Source organism: Poecilia reticulata, chromosome 9 (assembly GCF_904066995.2).
Source record: "Poecilia reticulata chromosome 9, P_reticulata-male-v2, whole genome shotgun sequence".
NCBI lineage: Eukaryota > Metazoa > Chordata > Actinopteri > Cyprinodontiformes > Poeciliidae > Poecilia > Poecilia reticulata.
Genome location: NC_088838.1, coordinates 8,525,292 through 8,543,901, shown reverse-complemented (window position 1 = coordinate 8,543,901; position 18,610 = coordinate 8,525,292). Strand labels below are relative to the sequence as shown.

General features: G+C 38.7%; 1 protein-coding gene across 2 annotated transcripts in view; it reads right to left on the bottom strand.

The window, feature by feature from the left end:
* Window positions 1-18,610, bottom strand: part of galnt9 (polypeptide N-acetylgalactosaminyltransferase 9) — a 116,205-nt gene that overhangs the window by 26,615 nt on the left and 70,980 nt on the right. For both annotated transcript variants that reach the window (XM_008417601.3, XM_008417604.3), the window contains one exon: window positions 17,717-17,834. In XM_008417601.3, coding sequence (XP_008415823.1) covers window positions 17,717-17,834 — 118 coding nt within the window. The remainder of the gene's footprint in view (window positions 1-17,716; window positions 17,835-18,610) is intronic.

Here is an 18,610-nt window from a genome sequence, read left to right as displayed (position 1 = left end):
CAGGGAGGCATTGGAGTCGGTGGTATGGTTATTTACCATTAATGGAAGAGATGGTTTGAATTTCTCTCCATGTTCTTTGGCCATGCTCAGCATCCATGACGCCTCTTTTTCAACACTTCTAGGATTTGTGGTTGTAGTTCCGGTGTTATTAGAGCTTTTGAGATGCCAGTCAGATGTTGTAGTAATCGGTCTCAGTCTTGAGACCGCTTATAGATGCACATCACCAACTTGCACATAGGGTGGTAAAAATGAAAGAACTTGTCAACCCTCATAGGAAAAATACTCTTGGGATGCCATGAATAAGACATTCTGGCCTCAAATATGGTGAGGAAAACGTAAAAGGACAAGGTGGACGAAAGAAGCACAACAGTATAACTCCTGTAATGTTGTACTCCTGTACAGCACCTGCTTTCTCTCAGGCTGTCACGTGATGAAGGTGTTTGTTCCCCCACATCAAGACTTAAACATGATGACAGACGTACAGAAACCTACCAAATCTGTAAGAGAACTCCACAGATTAAAAGGGAAGGTCCTAAAGACATTGTAACCCCTGCATTGTTGTGCAATAGGTGGGAAAAATGTTTTTAATGTGCTACAGTCAGAATGCAGTGGTGCCATTCCCTCCTGTTGGAGACGTCCATGAGTCACGGAGACCATGCTTTGTGTTACTGTAACATGAAGGGGTCAGCTTTTTAAGTTATGGTTTCAGAACGCCCACCGGAGAAAGTGGACACAGTCTTCTCATCGGACACTGAGCATCTGTTTGCTGATAAATAGCTGTTGGCTTGCAACAAAAAAAGAAAAATAAATAGTATTAGATGACTCTCTGAGCCAAAATGCCAGCACGCCTGCCTCAACCTCTTCTGTCCTCTAAAATCTGATGGGAAGATGAGTGATGCATCATCAGAGCGCGTTCAGGATCAGAGCCTCCACCCCACCCCCCTGCGCTCTTTTGTGCGACGGGATAAGAGGAAATCCACATGATCCATCACTGCGTATCGCACATTTTTCCCCCCTATTTTCCTGTTCATACGTCTATAGTGGGAGTGGGGAGAAAAGAGTGATGGAGATGGAGACCCTTTTAACTGTGCCTGTCAAAAGCTAATTCCACCTCGTCGCTGCCCTTCGCCTTTGATATGCCTTACAGTCTGCTAGTGCAGCTAAACCACTGCAAGCTGGTGCTCTTCAAATACTTGGGCGCTGTCAGAACACTTCGAGTTTTCAGCCAAAGTTTCTGACATCGGAAAGAGTCGACGATGTGAACAGCCTTTCTGATGCTCAGGCGTGTTTGTTCTTAGTTGCCTTCTGAAAGAGATTTGTCAGAGTAGTGTAAATAATTCAGTTGTCTTCAACAGATTTATTGAACGTCTTTATCTACTGCCTTAAAATTATGTCTTCAAGATAAGGAGGACGTTTCTATAGTCACATTAAAAATAGGTTCGCATTAAAGGAATATGTCTAATTACATACTGGCACCTTCCTAAAAATAATGACCCAAGTCAAATTTTTTTTTTTGCCAAAAAATGATTTTGATAAAAAAAGAAAGAAAGACTTAGGCCATTATTTTAGGAAGGTGACTACGTTAATTTTTCCTTGCACCACGGCGCCACACTCTGAGACGTGCGCTTCAGACTCCATTTGTTTCCCGACAGAGGTCGTATGTCATTGTAATGCAGAAACGCATAAAACACGCTTCCCAAACACTGAATCCGACGTGGTATAATTCATGCATATCGCTTGGATCAGCAAGCCTCGAACAGACAGCAAGACAGTATAATTTGTGAATTATGCATGCACAGCGCTCATTAATGCACGGTTGACAATGTTAGCGGATTGAATAAAACCCCCAAAACAAATTCCGCCGCACAACAAAAGCATATGGGGAGCTGCTCCGCCTCGCCATATGCTTGGAGTAAGTCCTGTCGGCAGCCGCAGTAATTCCTCAAACAAAACCTGATCCCGCTCCTTTACAGCTACATCTATTTTCATTTGTCCCTGCTCCTGGACACAGATTCATGTTGGTACATACAGTAAGCGAGCGTCTGAGTAAGCAACGCCGAGTCCATTAGAGACCGGCAGATTGATTCAGCCGCTAAATAATGCAGGCATTGAAAGAGACAAACAGGCGAGCGATATTCAGCGCTATAGTTAACGTCATGTACACTTTATTGACGAAGAGTACTGAGAAGAATGCTTGCGTGTTGCAAGTCTGGACCTGTGGCAAAAGAGGTAATCAATCCTGTGCCGGAGACGTCACAGGCAATTCTAAAGAATTCCAAATATACATGTGGCACACATTGTTGGTGGCTGCTTAGGTGAAGATGTGTAAAAAAATATATTAATTAAACTTTTATTGCAGCAAAATTAGCTCAATTAGCTCAAATTAAATTTTTTTGTGTAATTAATCAGTTTGAAGAAATCAAATATTGAAACCTTTCAATTAAAATGAAGGTAAATGAATGTATTTTTATTCTGTACCTACGTTAAGTTGGTCCAAGTTTCTGGTGACACGTATATAGTAATCAACACATTTCAAATGTGTCCAAAATGTTGTCAAAATGCCACTAATGTCGAAAAAAACACAATTTCACAATTAATTTCTTATTCCATTAAATAAGAAACGCAATGAAAATCACATGTGGATATGTTTATTGATTAAAAAATATGCCACGTCATCACACTCCTACCACTCCATGCCGTCTTCTTCTTCTTCTACTCCAGCAGCGACATCCGGTTGATCGCATGACTTGCGTGATGTGAAAAATACATTTTTCCATTGCATTTTTTTCTGAAATACACTAATTTTGATAAAGTCGAAACACCACCTCATTGTAGCACAAAAACCTTTTTAAAGAAAAACATGAGTTTTTTTTTAAATTGCAGAGTTTACATTGATTTTATTTTCATAATTGAAATCTGCGCAATTTTAAGATCAGTGGAAGCACAGTTAATGACTTTTGGTTCCTAAAGGGTATAAATAAGCTGTGACTCAAATATCTGTTTCTTTTTGTCACTGGCTACTACCTCGACACCACAAACCAATAAAGACAGTTAAAATAATTACAACGCTTATTGTTCAGCTGCAGCAGAAACAACCATGAAGATCAGATCGCCAAAACAATTTTCGGATTCTAACAACATGCCAGTTGGCTTTCTGTCCTACCATCACAAATGTCAGCATATTTGACATTTGTGGTTTTTAACTGGAACCGTGTACTTTAACCAGATGAAACTAACAGTCTTTCTGGCAGCAAACAGTCCAGGTGGGTTTGGCATGAAACTAACACAGAGAAGCACCTCATGCCAACTGTTAAGAAAGGTGAAACATCTGTGATGCTGTGAACATATTTTCTTCCAAAGATCCCAGGAAACCTCATTACTGTGCAGAGCATCGTGAAGTCATTGAAATGAGAGACTTTACACATTAAATGTAAATGTGATGACATCAATGTGGGTCAATGCAGGATAGTGATCCAAAAATCCTAAATCAAGACAGTGATATTCTATCGGACCCTGTAGACCTAAATCTTGTAGAAAACATGCATATAATAGAGCATAAAAGAAAATCTGGGGGCTAGACTGAGGAGGTACATTATCAATAATTGCCTCACAAGTGACTTTTGACATTGGATTATTTATCTAATATAAATTTTTCTTTTTTCCATGAAAAATTATAGGACAGCAATAATTGTAAGGCTTTTCACACATCTTTATCACTAGCAGCAATAAATGTTCATAAAATCTGATTTTAATACAAGACGTTTCAAACTAAATCAAAGCGAAGAGCGACAAAAGCAGTCTTCCATCTATCTATAAATCACAGACGCATTTCATTTCTGAAATGAGAAATGTTGGGAACCAGACGGATTGATATAGGGTAACCTGCTTTATCCAACATGCCACATTATGGAAGTCTTCCAGTAATTCTCCACATTTATCATTATCCATTTGCTAAATTGTAAACTCAGGGTCCCTCCGAGGCTCCTGGACTGCTCCTCCTCCACGAAATGACTGCGTTTGTTGGAAAGGGCTCGCATATGGTGAGCGCCCACTGTCATTTGCAGTTTGACGGACACAGGCGCAGCGTTGATTTAGAAAGTGGCAGAACGACTCCTTTTTACACAGATGGCTGCCACTCATAACGACATTCCTGTCCTTTTCAAGGTGACTGCTTTCACTGCGGCCGGCTGCAGCCCACTGGAGACGTCTGATTCAAACATGACTGAGAGTCACTCTGCCTTTGTCTGGTCGCAGCAGCAGCAGTCTACGGTGCCTGAATGTTCCCACGTATGGCAAAGAAAGAAAAAAAAATGTCTGCGTAAGCAGAAAAGAAAAAAAAAATGAATTGGAAATATTTTGTTAGATTTTGTGATTTGAGATAGCAGTAGCTTTTCCTGACGCCATGGAGATTATGAGGACACACGTCCTGTTTTGACCTGCTTCCAAACCACGTAAGATTCTTCCAGACAGTTGAGAGAAAACAACAACAACAACAACGCCCCCCAACCCCTGCCTCCAAGGGAACATGATAAATCTAGCCGCCCTGCGCACACAAATAGAACTGGATTTTAAAGGCAAGCATAAATGTTTGGCATAAACTTCTTTCCTTTTATAGTAGAAATCTCCGCATTTGAAGGGAAAATCTTTGAAATTCCTTCCAATATTTACCCACAGACACAGTGATAAACCAATATATCAGAGCAGAGTAGAGCGTTTTTTTTAAAGACTGCACTTTCACTGAACTTCAGAGCCGCTTCAGCACAACCATCATGTTTACAATCTGAGAACTTTACATTTATTACTATCGAGAGTTAAAAAAAAGAGAAACTAAAAGTGCATCAAGAAAATAAGGAAACTTTCTTGCTGGATTGATACATAAATTTATGCATGTTGTGAATAAGAGATTAACCCCTCCCCCCTCCACATGTACAAGACTCTTTGCCTTAACCAAAAAAAACACACCTGGAGTGATTCGGATCCGTTTCTACAAATCCAGATGGCGTGTAAGGTTAATCAGTGTGCTTAAAATTTCCTGTTCTATAATTGCATCAATGCAGCAGCTGTTCAGAATAATCTGAAGGTGTCGCCCGACTACATCTACAAACTGTTTCAAAACAGCGGCTGTCACTTCGCCACCTGAAACAAAGCACATCTTAGCAATATCGCTGGAATTTTTATAAACATATTATCGGTTGTCCTGGAGAGTAGGGAGGCTATTTGAAAAAAAAAAAAGAGAGACTAAAAGAGTTGTGCAAGAACTAACATGTTTTTCATGGTCAATATCGCTGGATTTATACATTGCTTGTTCAAATACATGATAAAAGTGCAGTGCGGTTCCTCATCTCTACTGGCGCTGCCTCAAACAGTCTCTCTGCCTTAAACAAACTGCCTTTGCTCTCTCTCTCTTTAAGCTGAAAATATACATGTACAAGTGCACATGTCGACATCTAATGTAGTTAATGAGTGTGTGTAACATATTCAGTCTGTCTGATGGGCCCTCAATGTGCAGTGAAAATGCACAGGATGAGGCAGGAAGTACCATGCCTCGCTGTGAGGGAGCAGAGCAAAAGTTGCTCCTCTACACAGAAAAAAAGCTAAAAAAATATTGGGGGGAAAAATACAGCAAAGATATATATATATATATATATATATATATATTTTTTTTACAAACAAGTGATATTTATGAAGAAGGATAGGTAATCAATGTCAGATGTTAGATCATATGCTATTTCAAATTTTAATAAGAGAGAGAGAGAGTGATGTTAACTCAAAATTTCAAAATCTCAATCAAATAATGTCTTTTTCTTCTATCATATTGTTGAACAGTACGAAAAGGATTAAAACATAACTAAAAGGTTTTTAAATACTGTAACTAAATTAAGGTCAAGACTGAAATATTGGCTTTTATTTTGGATTTCATATATTGATCCATCTGACTCCAGTCGGTGCCTCACCGGTCATAAACCTCGCTGATAAAAATGCCTTAATGTACGATCAATGATGCGACGTTGTAAAATAATACCCACACTTGCAGCTTTTGTTTTTTCGTTCTTGGGCTTCTGGAAATAAAAAAGGAGCTTTTTGTTTTTTTGTATCGACCAATGTGTCAATTCAAACCTGCCTGGAGGCTGTTAATACAAGCTTTTTACGACCAGAGATTTGATGTGATTTCCAATAATTTACTGTGAAAAGATGTGGTTTTGTGACTCAAAAAATATTATCTACCAGCAGAAGGTTGCTGTAAAATGGGAATGATAACTAACATCAAATCATTTTAGTAGTATATGATATAACATGATACAGCCATTGCTGTGAGCGTTTCTACAGGGTGGGCCATAAGTTTACATACATAGGAGAGTGTAAACCGGATATTTCTTTTATATTTCAGATGCCCAAGAAGACGGGTTTGACAAAAGATCAAAGAGTTGAAATTATACTGATGGCTGGATCAGGAAGCAGTCGCATGGTTGCACAAAACTTTAACAGAAAACATGGAACGAGCATCACACACATGACACTGTGGCAAAACTTATTTGCAAGTTTCAGAAAAGTGGAAATGTTGCAGATCAACCCCGAAATGGTCCAAGACATGCAGCGATTACACAGAGTCCCACAAAAGTAAAAACGGTTGTCCAATGTAAAATGTTTACTTTTTCTATGGATGGAAACTTATGGTCCACCCTGTATAATACATCAATACTTTACTCGGAGAAATAAAGGGATGTGTAGCTACATGGTTTGTGAAGAAAGAATGGAAGTATGACATGGAAATCTGATGGGACAGTATGGCACTGCAGAGGTATAGAAAGAAAGCATCAATAATCCTGGGTCACCTAATCAGTTAGGTGCATTTTTTTTACCTTCAAATCTCTAAATAATAAATGCTACTGCTGGAAAAAAGGAAGAAAAAGGGAGAACAAAGAAAGCAAGAAAGAGAGAAAGAAAAAGAAACATTTTTGTCGAGTGCGTTTTCTCCTTCATTTATTTGAAGGCTTTATTCCCCGTGCGTTGGTTTTCATTTTGCTGCTTATTCTTGTTCCACATGTGGTCCCTTGTCGTTGATTGCTCAAAACCCATTGTTCATTTGTTGTTTTTCCTCGCTGTGTCTGCATTTGCTACAGGGATTTATTTGTTTGCTGCAGGGTTGTCAGAGCAGATGTTGATTGATTTTCACATATATTGTCCACGATGCCGTCTGATGGTTAGATTCTGCTTTACCGCCGCAGCTCATTCTAGTCATTTTATTTATTTATTTTTTTAGAGAGATAACTTTTTTTCCCCCTCACTCTCCATCTTTGCACTTTAGACAGCTGTGACTGATGTGTGACTTTTCGTTCTACAGCTACACACACTGACCCGGACAAGATCAAATCTCGGCATTGTACTCTTTTTCAGGTTCTCGTGAGTTTTTAGGTTACTTAAGCCTGGGAGAATCTCTCTCTTAAACGTAATTAGGATGCAAATAATGCTCACTGGGTCGGCGATGTTTAGCTTAATTAACTGTTGAAAACTTCAGCTCTGGCAAATCGTAATGCAGGTCATTTAAATGGAAAATAAAATTCTCGTTAGGGTTGGGCAGTGCTGCGCTACGAAAAAAGTAACTGTCTCCTTACCCAAGATGTTTCAGATCATCCATCTTTAATGCCAGACAAAGATAACTAATGTAAATACAAAATCTTAAAGATAGTTTTGCTTATGAGACCAAGCTACAAAGTAATCACTGCTTAACATGAACATTTGTTACTGCCACAAACATTGGCAATAACTGGGCAGAGGTTTTTCTGTTAAGCTAAAGTGACAGCACCTCAAACCGATTTATGTTGTGACCAAAGACAGGATATTGATGCTGTTCCAAAACTTTCTCTTTTTTTTCCTTTCACCATTTATATTTAGACTTGTTTGTGACATTTGGCTGCATGATCCAAGTGGACTCCAGCTTAGGGTCGTACATTGATGGCCAAAAAGCTTCCTTCTGGATCGTCTGCTAGAGAGTAGGCCATTACACTACCAGCATGATTGACTGTCACTGTGATGCTCTTTTTCTGAAATGGTATTGGATTCATACCAGATGCAACTGAGGTAGGTGAGGCCTGCAGTGCTTTAAAGGTTCTGGGTTTTTCTTTGCCTTCCTGGATGAGGATCAGCGTAGTCGTACTTTTGTTATTAAAGGGGCAGTGCTATAAAATTGCACTATGTGCCTGGAAAATACATAATACTGTGCCTTTAACCCTTTCATGAATTAATTATGATCCTTTGTGTCAGAATTTTTTTCCATTTTTTTATTTTCTTAAGGCATAAAAAAAGGTAGAAACAAAAAATGTGTAAAAAAAAAATCTTTGTTTTTTTTTAGGTAATCAAGTGCAATTTTCCCTAAATACAAAGTCGTTATTTGAAAAATACATCAGTAGTATTGTTCTTTAGGGGTTATCTGATGTCACAATATCTTTTTATTTTACCTGCAAGACTCGTCTACAGCAGGACGAGGGCCGGGTCGGTTGGCATGCTTTTTTGTCTGTTGGCCATATTGGATTTAACAAAAATAATTTCTTGCATTTTTTGACTGACTGCTTAACTGTTTAAAGTTTAGATCAATTTCTACTGCGAAGCAATTTCGGAGAATGATGCCATTTCAGAGAAAAACACAGCACGTTGCATCTCGAAACCAAAAAGACCCACAAAGACCCACGTATTAATTTCAAGTCGTCCCAATTAAAATGTGGATGAAGCCCAAAATTACGTACAAATATTATTTATGCCAAAACAGCTGTAATCAACTGGCAAGGAGGCAAGAGTTTTCACTCCTGAAATTAGCTGAATGTAAAAATGTAATTTATAGTGGAACATTTCCCGTTTAATTTGTTTGACAAAGAACGTATGTAAAGTCAAGTCAAAACCAAACATAATAAAAATAATGAAGTGCCAGCTGTCATCACTTTTTAATAACTACTTGAGACGTATAGGGCTCCAAGTTAAGTGAAGTGTAATTATGTCCCGATCCCGTACAACCGCTGCTCCCGCCAGACTTTAATTAGCTCTACTTTCTCCACTGCGGGCAGATTATGACCAGATGCCTCTGGGCCCCGTCCAGGTGGAAATAAAGACAAGGTTTAAAAGGAAGGGAAAATATATATATATATATATATATAAATAAATCATTTTTCGGTTCATTAACTAGGAAAGCAGTCCAATGTGAGTTTATTATATGTCATGAGGAGAAGCGGGCCGCCCGGTGAGATCACACTTCGTTTCCTGGACTGATTGATTGGGCTGCTGTGAAATGAGACAGACATCATGAAGTACTTTGGATGGCTTCCTGCTGGCTAAGTGAGCTTCTGAGCAGATTGTTTTGGTAAACTCATCTAGACTTCACTTATTAGCCTTCTGGCACCAAAGTGGCAGCCTTCTTGTGTAAAGTTGCAATGCACAAAATGAAGGCTTCCAAATCAGCATTAAATCAGGTTCAGGGAGAATAACTGGGGCTTGATAAAGAAACAATCTGCTGCACAGCTTCCCTGCGGGTTCTTCCGACAATGTTCAGAATTGTATTAAATTTTAATTAACATTTTTAATCTTCGCTAGATAACGTTTTTTTTTTCTTTCTTTTTGTCTTGTTTTGAAGACTAGGATTTGCTCGTTTTTGAAATTGTATTCATCAAAGGCAGCAGGAAATTCACACAATTATATCTAGAAAGGTAAAAATTATTGTACACATATAACGAAACATAAATTGCTTTAGATCGTCTTATTTAGTTTCATGTTAGTAATCTAATGTTGCTGTATGTGTCAGCCTTCCATTTGAAGAGTGTAGAGTAGCTGGATTGTGTAATCTCTGGCGCACTAATCTCATGACTGAGAATAAATAATGAAAGAAGAAATAATCACTTTAAAATGTTCAAGTAGCAGCACAGTTTGGTTTACTCAAGATCAAAACCCTTCAGTTATTTGCTTTATAGAGCACATTTGTTTTGCCTAAAATTAGCTCCATTATTAGATTTCCGTAGTGCTGCTTTCTGCACCATTTCATATGTTTTAAACAACATTCATTTGCATTTTTAGATTGATTTATTTATGTTTTTTAGGTAATTTACAAGGTGACAGCTGATCATTTTAAATCAGCTGTTATCTAGCCTATTCAGTCATGAATAAAGATGACAAAAAAGCTTCACATAAACAGTGCGTCTCTGTAACATTTCCCTGTTTGCCATGTTGAGGAAGATTTTTGAATGTTATGAAATGTGAAAATCTGCTCTAGTAAGCTTGAACTCTGTTTAGGCACCAGTTTTGTTCCATAATACTTTGTGACATTTGACCACAAACATGTTTTGTGGCCCAGTGAACAGAGTTGGGGAGTTTTCCTTTCCTCTGTATAGATAACAGCATCAAAGGATGGAAAATCCTGGACAGCTCATGATATTAAAGATAAGTGAAGCAGATACCTGAATACTTTTAGCACAACACACAGTGGGCAAATGTAACATGCATGTTTCCACTCCTGTGGAACCAACTCTTCTGTGGTGGGTTTTGATGCAGCACAAATCATAGCTTTAAGTAAATAACACTTCACTGAAGCAAACACAGTTTTAACTCCTGCTAAGTCGGGGTGCTGCAGATTTTATGGCAACGTTGATCCCTTTTAAGAGAGTACATGCAGCTGCTCTGAAATTTACACAAGCAATATCTAAAGTAATCTTTTCATTTTACCATTATGGGTTTTTTTTTCAATCTGGAAGTAATAATATTCTAGAGTGCACCCAGTCAGAGTCCTGACTTGAAACTGATAAGGAATCAGTTGATGGAGATAAAGATTAGGTCAAAGGCAAGGAAGTCCTCCAACGTCAAAGACTTGGAGCTCTTCATCAGAGATTATTAAAAGATATATCGTTGGAAGAATTGGAACAACATGATCAGTAATTGAATTCTGTAATTTACTGACTGTAATTAGACAAAATACTTTTCCATTGAAGGGTATGCATGATTTTCAACAGGATGTCTGTAGAAATATATCTATATTTTCATATAATGGAAATAGAAACATATATATATATATATATATATATATATATATATATATATATATATTTTTAATACAATAATTTTATTTTTTTTAGCATTGATCAGTTATATTATTCCATAAAAATCTTTTTAAATCTAAATCTGAATGATATTTAAAACTTTAATAATCTCATTCAACCAACGTAGATTCACTGATGCGAGAATGTTAAATACTTGGAGTGGCTCCAACAGAGGGCAGCTTGACCTATTTTCTGATTAATTTGGACTTTGTTCGTTACTGCTCATAGACTGCTTAAATCATTGCATTTTCACCTCCAAATGGTCAGTTAAATATTAATATGGAGAAAAAAAATACACTATGAAGTAATGGCAAAAGTCGCCTTACTCTCCCGTAACACAGCAACAGACTCAAATTAACACCATTCATTCAAAATGGTTGTGCATCATAAGCATCAACCCTATTGCACTGAGGTGACAGTACTTGATGTTCTACAAAATGCTCTCTCTTTTTTCTCCGTTTTTAGACCCACGAAGTGTTTTGAGCTGCAGCAACTGACACAGCACTGTAAGAAACCATGACGCAGCAGTTTTAGAGTGCAGAGGAAGATCAGATTGTCTTCTGATAACTACATCTCCCACTACTTTCCTTATTGTATGCTACATACAGTATACTTTGAATAACATCTACTTTTAAATAACACATTTTTTCCCCTGCATTTTCTTTTCTACCCCGTTGCAGGCGTCCCTGGTGTGGTGCTTTCCTGTGGGCCCATTTCTCTTTCCTGTCCCTCACCTCCCAGATGGCCGAGGCAGATGGCTTACCATCCTGCTGGACGCGTCTTACTGTCAAAACAGTGTTCTCCTATCAAGCGTCGCCCACTACCTAATGGCTGAACATGGGACGCAATTACTGGTGTCCAGAGCTGGACAATATTTTGCCAACTGCCATTTCATAACTACCATTATGTTATGGCAAAATGAACTCAGGCACAATGAGATTGCAAAATGTCAATGGACTTGAATAAAACATGCTTCACTTTTGATTCTTTTAAAAGTGCATTAATTTAAAGACGTATTCACAACATAATCTGGAAGTGAACTGTGCATTGCCAGCTTTTCTGCTTCTCTGGAGATTTCCCAATACTCTGTAGAGCATTTATGTCACAAAAGAAAAGCAAGTGATGTTCAAATTTGCAATGATTATACAACCTCATATTCCGAATCAGCTGCTTGTCTTCAGTTGATTTGTATGTGTAACATAATGTTTGCAGATAAGAGTTGTGACTGTACCGTACATTTAAAGAAACAAAAAGCAAAACGCTCGCCTCCCGAGATGCTCGGTAAGTGCGGCGCTCAGCAGAGCAGGAGGGGTGTGAGATTCATCACAAAGTAAACTCATACGGACACTTCTGGTAGAATTAATCATTTCTGCTCAAGATCATTTTTCTCTGCTTAAACACGGAGCGGTAGAGGTGAGCACCAAGTTCAGACGAGCCATTTACAATTGTTTACAAGTGTATCAAACACGATGTTATAGAGACAGAAAGAATGTTATGTTTGGCTGCGTCGGGTGTTCATCAAGTAAAATGCCTTCAGTACCTATAAGGTGCCCACATTGCTCTCAACCACAAACTTTACACACCAGACACGTTTCTCCACAAAAAACTTGCAAAGAAAAACTTGTAAAGAGTGTCACGCATATATACTACACTCTCTTTTACTCTGACACCCCTGAATTAATAGCACAATCAACTGCCTCTAGAAGTCAACCAATTAGTAGGTAGACTCCACCTTCATTTTCAGGCTCAATCCAGTATATATTTGTTTTTAATTAGAAGAGAACAAACAGCTTCAGACCAAAAAACACAGACTATAAATACAAAGGACAAAAATTAAAGCAGGACTGGGTTGTAAAAAATTATTTCAAACTCTGAACATCTCACAGATCATTGTTCAATATATTATCCAAAAATGGAAATAGTCTAACATATACATACAGCGATTTAATAGTGCCACTTTATAACACAAACAAAAGAAATTTCAGTGTGCTTGAAATTAGGATCTTGAAATTGCGCCTCTGTCTCTTTAAAAGCTCCTTCTCTTTCTGAAACTCTGTCTTCAGGAAGTCATCACAACATGGCTCCTCTATTAACCCTTTAACAACATTTTCACCAGTGTTTCGCTGAGAAGTAGCTTGTAATAATGAGATCAGCCGATGCACAGTCCCACCAGCTGTTTGCTAATTGCTCCTGGCTAGTCTGAAGGAGCTGAGTGGTGGAGTCACAGGGGAGGGTGGCTCTGCGAGTTAGAAGTACAGAAGCTTGGAAACTGCGGCTCCAAGGAGCAACAGCATCTCGTTGCCACGGGAAATTAAAGGATTCCTCAGACATGCATGGAAGAATCAAGGCAACACTCCAGCTGTGTTTCTGATGAAGCATTTGAACTTTCACACAGCCACCTACCAAAACACAGCTGTCAGGACTTGAAAGACGTTTTTCACACAACAGATCCACCTTCACAACAAAATATATTTCAGTTTGTGGTTGTAACGTGAGCAAGGCGGAAAAAGTTTAAGGCGTCTGAATACAAAGTGCTACAAACTTTCTAATTATGGACAGTAGGAATGAAAACAGAAAAAGCTCCTCCGCATTGATTTAAATAATTTACGTACATAATTTTCGAGCATCTTGCCAGTTTTCTTTGTTTCTGCAGATTCATTCCAGCTTCTGATCATTTACAAGTCCTGGCCCCCGTAAGTTATTTCACACCTCAGCACACCGGAAACTCAAATGAGATGTTTAATTAATTTTTTCTGCCATTAACTTTATTCTATCACATTCCACTCGAAAAGAGTGGCACCCTCGTAACCGTGTGCTGCATAATCACATTTTTGCACGTCCTTGCTTCCCAACTTGCTTGGAATGAGGGAAGCAGTTCGCTGCTCCCTTAAAAGCCTTTTTCATCCACGCCGAGTCGGCGGCCCGCACGAAAACATGCAAGTAACCATCCCCCGGACGAACCCGGCCTTTTGTCAGCTCGCTGCATTGATACTCTGGTATTGTGGGCTGGTCTGGCTAATTGCTAAACATGTTCTTGTCAATCAAGCCTCTCCCCAAATGGTAACCCACTCAGCTCATTTCGATGCACAGCCCGGGAGGAGTAATTGTGGTCCACCCGCCAGTCGCCTGACTCCGTTCCATTAGTGGCTGTATATTATAAATGAGTCAAGCTGGTTGCTCATCGTAGACCTATTCAAGCTTTGGCATGAACTCAATGGCATTTTTCAAATTTTTTTTATTTTACAGATGGGTCAAAAAGAAAGAAGAGTGAGGGAATTAATTGTGTTTGCAAACAGTGCGGGATGTTTTCTTCATTTCATGAACCACAATGCCTGAGCAAGTGTAAAACGGTGAGAAATTTGAGTCACTAAGCAGCTTAGTGTGGGAGAGAGCTGAACCCAGTGTAGCGATTGATAAGGCTTCTTGATTATATCCAGAAACTGAAATCATATCAGTCTCGCATCCATCGAAAGTCAGTCTGAAGGGTGAATATGTTTTAATCAACTACCCCGTCGTATGATTTGAGTAGAAATAAAATTACATTTATTTATCAGAAAATATGTATGAGACTCACTATATTCCCACACTATGTATTATCCCTTTCATGCAAAGTGGTCACTACGGTGGACAGTTATCTAAAAGCCAATTTTCTTGTGCTCCTTGTGGACTTTTATGTTATAAATGCACACAGACCACTGAAGTGGACACTAATACATCATAAAACACTGTCAGCTACAGGCCATCAGCTGCAGAAATTATTTTAGTTAAATCCAATATGGCCGACAGACAAAAAAGCATGCCAATCGACCCGGTCCCTCCTACTGCTGTGGACGACTCCACCAGGTAAAAAAAATATTGTGACATCAGACAACCCCTAAAGATGAATACTACTGATGTATTTTTCAAATAACAACTTTGTATTTGGAGAAAATCACAATTGATCCCCTAAAAAATTTAAATAAAATTTTTTTTTTTACAAAAAAAATTTCAGCTTTTTTTATGCCTTAAGAAAATAAAAAAATGGAAAAAAAATTCTGACACAAAGGATCATAATTCATGCATGAAAAGGTTATATTGAAACTAGTCACAAAGGACGCTTAATCATATATATTTTAATGATGAACTCTCAAATTCCGCATACTCGCTCAAAAGCTCAAAAGGAAAGCTTTGAAAGAGACAAAAGGGATGAACTTTCTAGTTATCAAAGTAATGAAACACCCCTCAATAACACAGACTGGCCCTCTTGACCTGTATTTCTAACTTCCTCCTCTTCTCAGGTGCGCTCACTATGGGCAACCATTTTGTTTTGTCACAAACCAATCCTGTACAAGCATTTCTTTTGGTTCTGATCTGGCTGATTGGTTTTGTCTCTTCTTCCTGTCATTTTGACCACTTAATCCGCTTTACATTACAGCCACCTTCACCCAGTCGCACTCACCAAAGCACATACGTTTAAACACCGATACAGAGATCGGTAGGCAGCGTGGGGTTAAGCGCCTTGCCCAGAGGCACAGCGATGTGCAACAGGAGGAAGCCAGATTCGAACCAGCAACTTTCCAACTGCAAGACAATTACTCAACCCACCTGCTCTACTCTCTCTGTTATCTGTGTGACCAAAGCTACTGACTAATTCAAGGTTTAGGCAAGTAATCTACTTATAAGAATAAAATATTCTAAGTTTAACACCCAGTACAGTAGATTATAACCCACCATTCAATAACCGTGGATCATTTCAAATGTTTAATGAATTTCAAGCAAACAAACCAAGGATAATTTCTTTTAAAGAGCGTTATTTAACATGTATCGTCATACATCTAAACAAATTGATCATAGCGATGTATGTCAGACAGTCTCAAGACATCATCTGCAGGATGAAGTGGTGTTTTTCCTTAAAGGCGTAAAAAATCTGGGTATCTGAGAGTCCATTTTAAGGTTTTATTTTTTTTTAGCTCCTGTAGCTGAATGGATCTTGCCCACAAACCTCATCTGACACAGCAGTGTGGTTTCCTGAGGTGCCCAAGCGGCTTCCCAGAATGACAAAACAGTGCCTAACCCCGGGGGAGGCTGAGACACAACAGAAACTGCTGAGTTATCACTCTACGATAACGGCAGTCCAACGATCAGCTAGAAACACGAGAGGCCAGATGACTGTATCATTACTGCAGCTGGCAGCAAAAACATGCTATTTATATAGAAGGAAAGCTACTCAGTGGGGTATAATGGGAGGCTTTGAAATGGTCATCAACAACCATAAATGTCTCTGGCTCCAATAAAGCACTGCAGCAATTTGTAACCCAAGATCCATTCTCCAGCCTCAGTTCAAGTGCTTTTTTTTCTTTTTTTTTTTTACCAGTAAAGCCCCAAGCACCTCAGATGTGTCATTAAAGCCATCTAGAGATTCTGAAACTTTCGAGCGTTCCCCTCTCCAATAATCCCAAGGAGGGCGTCCGGATTCAGAGCGGTTCCACTCGGCTGGAGAGAAACATTTTCTGAATTTAAAAGCTAACCAATTCTTCAGCATGCCACCCGGTCACATGAAGCGTTAAATTCAACTCAAAGTAGCAGCGAAAAAAAGATTAGCATTTTTTTTTTCTTCTATACCGGCTTTAGAGCCTTTTGGGTTGGCTGAAGATTTGCATTATGGGGATTTTTTTCCCTTCTACTCCCAACTAAACGAACTTAAATGTGTCATCATAGCTTCCTTTGGCACCCCTTGTATTTTGTATGCTAAGTTTCATCCCTTAGGCAGAGAAACATTCAAATCTCCATTAAAAGTGCTTTTAAAAAGTTAGAAAATAAATTTCACAAACAGTCCCGGAAGAGCCGTTCAACCCTACACTGACACAAATTATTGGATTTCTAATTACAGCGTTTTGTGGAGGCTGGGATTTGACAGAAAATCATCCATCTTAAAAAAAAAAAAAAAAAAAAAAAAATCTAATTAAAGTATTTTTTTTGCAGAAAATCTCAAAACCCCCCCACCCCCTTCCTAATCCACTGCCTTTTAATTAAGACAAATCAAATTCTCACCAGAAATCAAGTTGCATTATAAATCCCTGTGATAATATGCAGCTCCTTTGGAAAAGTACATCCATGGAACGTTTCTCTTGTTACAATAACGTACTCCAGTCTGGTCTCCTCGGCTTAAGTTAAGTTGCATGCACTGCCATTTATTGGCAGGTTTGCAATTGTGCCACAGTCTTGCCATTTTCAGATGACGGACTGAACAGTTCTGTGTTAGGATTAGGTTATAATTTATGTTTGGATTATAACCTAATCCTGCTGTTAACTTTCCACAACTTTGCCATCACAGAGCAGCAGCATGTTGGATGATATGAATGTACACAAATCCATATTCATATGTTCTGCTGCCAACTGGTAGCATGGATTGATTTCATTTAGCAATTTTAGAATAAACAGTGTCGCCTTCAAATTCACACCACACACTTCAAATTTGTGTTCAAACCCACAGATAATTCCCCTTCACAGTTATGCAATACTTTATTTTGAAATCATATGGATACCCAACGAAATATTTTCAAGTTTTTGGTTGAAAAAAATGGTCAACAACAAACATAAATGTGAAAACGGCCAATAGGAATAAATACTCTTGTAAGTCAGCGTGGTATAACGCAGCCCCTCACCCGCATGCCCAGCTCGATGTTCTCTCCTCCGTACACCTCCATGCCAGGATCCAGCAGACCGATCTCACCAAAGTATTCCCGGTCGACCACAAAGGAGCAGCCAATCATAGCCGGAGTCCTGAATAACCAGAGAAAGACAGATAAAAAATAAATAAATAAATAAATGAATAAAAAAAACACATTTAAAGACACTAAACTCTTTCTTCCAAAATTCCTCCTCAGGTTCTCTGGGAGGTTTATTTACGATGACATTTGTCACCGGCTGTGCTGAACAACACTGGCCTTTAAACACAGGTCAAGTGTTCGCCTGACAAATCCATTTTGGGGAACATTTTCACTGCTGTCAGGATGAAAAAGTAAAGGGGCGGGACAAGTCATAAAAGAGTTCAACCACAAAAAAAAAAAATGTGAAGAAAACAACAAAACAAATGAAACAAACTCCTTTCTCCCCTTTTGCCATTTTGTTACAATTTCAATAAAACAGCTTCAGCTCAGACAGAATTAAAGAATACGGCCTTATATATTCCTCCTCAGGTTCTTCCACGGTAGCCAACCAATGTGCCTCTAATGTAGACGTAAGAAGAGAATCTACTTATGGTCCTGCTTCCTAAAAAGGCTCAAAGTCTCTATCTGCACTCAAAGGATGAGTTTTACTATCACATTTCAAAACAAAGCATCTTTTAGACAGAAGTTATTTTCTGGGAGATGGAGGCATGGGGGCAACAAAAGAACCCTCCATATCCATTTTTCACTTTATAGCAGATGACGTGCTGCAGTGCAGTCCGCTTCAGAATTCTGTTCAGCTTCCACCTCAGCACAAACAGAAGCTTTAGAGATTAGGGAACATATCACTAAAACTGATAAATTCATGTTTTACATCAGGCAGGTATAAAG